The 3,141-nt window shown below is 47.4% G+C and overlaps 1 protein-coding gene across 1 annotated transcript in view; it reads right to left on the bottom strand.

Annotated features, from left to right (window-relative positions):
- Nucleotides 1-2,592, bottom strand: part of LOC104542499 (angiomotin-like protein 1) — a 20,455-nt gene extending 17,863 nt beyond the window's left edge. The window contains exons 1-2 of the mRNA XM_010186836.1: nt 2,454-2,592; nt 3-252 (exon numbers count right to left, since the gene is read on the bottom strand). Coding sequence (XP_010185138.1) covers nt 3-193 — 191 coding nt within the window. The 5' untranslated portion in view covers nt 194-252; nt 2,454-2,592. The remainder of the gene's footprint in view (nt 1-2; nt 253-2,453) is intronic.
- Nucleotides 2,593-3,141: the final 549 nt, after the last annotated feature.

Below are 3,141 nucleotides of genomic sequence, written 5' to 3'. Positions count from 1 at the left end.
GCGTCTCTTCGGGCACAAGGTTTTCTGCGGAAGAGAGAGTGCTGGCAGTGCTGTTGGAGGGGCCGGCGCTGCCCGTTGCCTGGTGCTGTATGGCCAGCAGGTTCATGTTCTCACTGGGGTTGCCATACCTCAGCCGCTCCTGGATCAGGCGCTGCAGGACAGTGCCGGCTGCCACCTCCTCCGCCCCTCGCATCTCCGCCTCTGGGACCCGGCGGAAGCTGGGTGGGCGCAGGGTGCAGAGGGCCTCCTCGGCTGGGCAGGGAGAGAGAGAGGAGGCCATTAGCTCTGCTGTTCAGGAGGTCTTATCCCCCCTCTTTTTTCCCCTCTCTTACACCCTACGGCTTTGACCCAGGATGCACCCTTGTGGCAGAGCCCTTGCCAGGGTCCCCCCCGGGAGCAGAGGGGACATGGCTGGAAGCAGTCGAAGGATGGAGGGCACTGCTCTCTGCTCGCCCTCCCAGCCTAGCCCAGCCCTAATTCTGTCTGCAGTGACCCCTAAAAACATATTTCTGTCCTCTCCCCATCCCCTCTATACTCTCCATATGCCCCATACCCATGGCTTTAAATCCCCTCCCAAGTCAACAGATGGACAGGCAATGTCACAGAGAAATTTGGTCTTTTCTAAGATACAAATGACATAAATCTCTCCAGAGATGCCTTACACGACTTACAGAGGCAGCCTGCATGACAATACTAAACATGCTGCATTTTTGATGGCCAAAGCTAAATGAGTCAAATCCCCTCCTAAGTGTATTGCCTGCCATGATAAAAGAAGCACAGAACGTGTCGCAGAAAAACTCTGAAATTACACTGAAAATAAAAGGGTCCTAAAAGTGTAATTAAAGAGGAATCTGTGCTGTGCCATCTTCACAGAAAACTGCAAATTCCCTCCTGGCCAATAATGCTCTTCCTAAGGGAGTCAATACTAAGTTTTGTAATTTTGCTGGATGAGTACAAGGAAGGTGTCATGGTCATAGATGTAATGCCAGCATTTTCAAAAGAGCACAGACGGATCAGCTACACATCCCTAACACAGGCTACTGAAGTAATTCAGAAGCAATGGCACAATTTTTGCACTATATATGCAGTGGAGCTTGCCTGGAGGCAAACATCTAATGGCATATAACCACTGCTGGGAGGCTGGGATCCCTCCCTCCTGGAGCCTTCCTCCCGCACCTATCCCAGAAGTGGTGTAAGGTGTCTGCCTGAACAGTGTATGAGCCCAGAGGGGTGCTGCTGAAAGACTCCAATGCAGATAAAAGTAAGAATAAGCCCACATCTCTGGACAGAGTTGTCCCATGTCCCTAGGCAAGAAGGAGGTGCTGTTTTCAGTTCAGTTTTTTGAGGTCATTCTTGGCAACTTTTTCTCTCTCTCCTGCTGTTTCCAGTTCTCAGAGGAGTTCATCAGGACTTACATTTGGTTTTTTGGCATTTGAACGTAGTTAAAAAGGAAACTTTCTCTTGAGGTCTGGTATTTCCCTGAGGTTTCATCCGTTACTGCACATGCTGTGGGATAACTTATACACAACCCAGAGGAAGAAACGCCTTTGACTTTTGACTATGAGAATAGGTCATTTCCACTAACATTTTTGTGGCAAATCCTTGAAGATGATTGTGAGGCTCGAGGGGGAGAGAAGATTCCCAGGCTGTCTCACTCCATGCTTGCCCTACAAAATATACTTCTGCTTCCCCTGAGACAATATTATCTGACTCACTGGGGTTGCAGCCTACCCACCAGCTTTCAAAGGGTCTGTCAGTTCCTGGGGATGGTGTTTGAGTCACCAAGATGCACAGACACACATATCTCCATCTACCTGTCTGCACAACAGACAAGTATCCATCTACTTTATATGTCCCTGCAGTTACAGCAAACCCCTTCTGTTTTATTCATGTAATCATAGTGCACAGAAGCCTCACCATATTGGACATTTTTGCAGACATGCAATAAAAGACTCCTTCACATACCAGAAAGCTCACAGCCTATGTTGTTAGGCTATGCCTGAGATAAACCTGAGAAAAGTGGATAAAGCCAATGCAAGAATTTCCACCTCTGTGCTAGTCATCTGATGGCATCCTTATATTTGGGAGATGTACTTTAGTTGTCTATAATTGAGGTCCAAAAGGATCAATCACAGTGAGCTTTCCACAAGGTGCACGCAGTCCTGCTCCACTGACAAAAAGCTTTGGACCTTGGTCCAGCTGTGCAGTGAAGCACAGCCACATCCTGAAGGACAACCAAAAACACTGCATCCTCCACAAGCACAGGTGACAAATTATGGTGGGTAATAACACTCAAGTCAAAGGTAACTCCCCTTTGACTCTAGCGAGGATGAGAAGCTGGCCTTCTTCTCTAAGTATTATTTGTAAATGGTCTAAACTGCTCAATTTATGCTTCAGGAAAAGCCTGGGAGTAAATGCAGTGGGTTTGTATCAAAGTGTGGCTGCACTCTTACCAGCTTTCTCTTTGGCACTGATCGCTTCAGCTGTTAGCGGAGAAACTTCATGCCTGCCAGCAAATAACTGGTGATCCTGGTAAAGAAACCCAGTGTCTTCCAGTACCTGAACTGGGCTAGTAGGCTTGTAACAAACAGATGTGGAGCCTGCAAGATAGAAGAATGGGATGTCAGTGAATAAACCTCTTGAATGACAAAATACAAAGCTATGACTTATGACAGAAGTCCAAAAAGTCTTCTTGAGCATGGTTAGGTACCTGAGAAGACCTGTTGAGGCCACTGAGCCAAGCACCTCTGTTGTCCTCACTACCCAAATAACACAATAGCTCTCAAGGAACAAGAGGCAGCCACCAAGTCATCAGTGCTGTTTCATGCACCAACCCAACATGGCATCTGGCATCTACCAGACCAGATACAAGGCAAGGTTGGCACAGCCTGGCTTCTAAGAGCTGACAATGACAGCCCCACACATCAAGGCAAGGCCCTAGGACATGAAGCCAACAGAGACAACATAAAACTGAAAGAGGGAGTGGGTAAAAAGAAGGAAAGAAGGCTAGGTGAGGATCTAGCTACGCATTCAGTAGGGCTAAAGTCTAGGAAAATCTGCTCATGGATAATATTTCAGTTACAGAAAATAACTGAGACACAAAATGCAGTCAACTCTACCAAGCGAGAGAGTTTATAAATC

This window comes from Mesitornis unicolor, unplaced genomic scaffold (genome assembly GCF_000695765.1).
Source record: "Mesitornis unicolor isolate BGI_N332 unplaced genomic scaffold, ASM69576v1 scaffold11776, whole genome shotgun sequence".
Lineage (NCBI taxonomy): Eukaryota > Metazoa > Chordata > Aves > Mesitornithiformes > Mesitornithidae > Mesitornis > Mesitornis unicolor.
The sequence above is the reverse complement of the archived record's forward strand: the minus strand, read 5'-3'. Positions and strand labels throughout refer to the sequence as shown.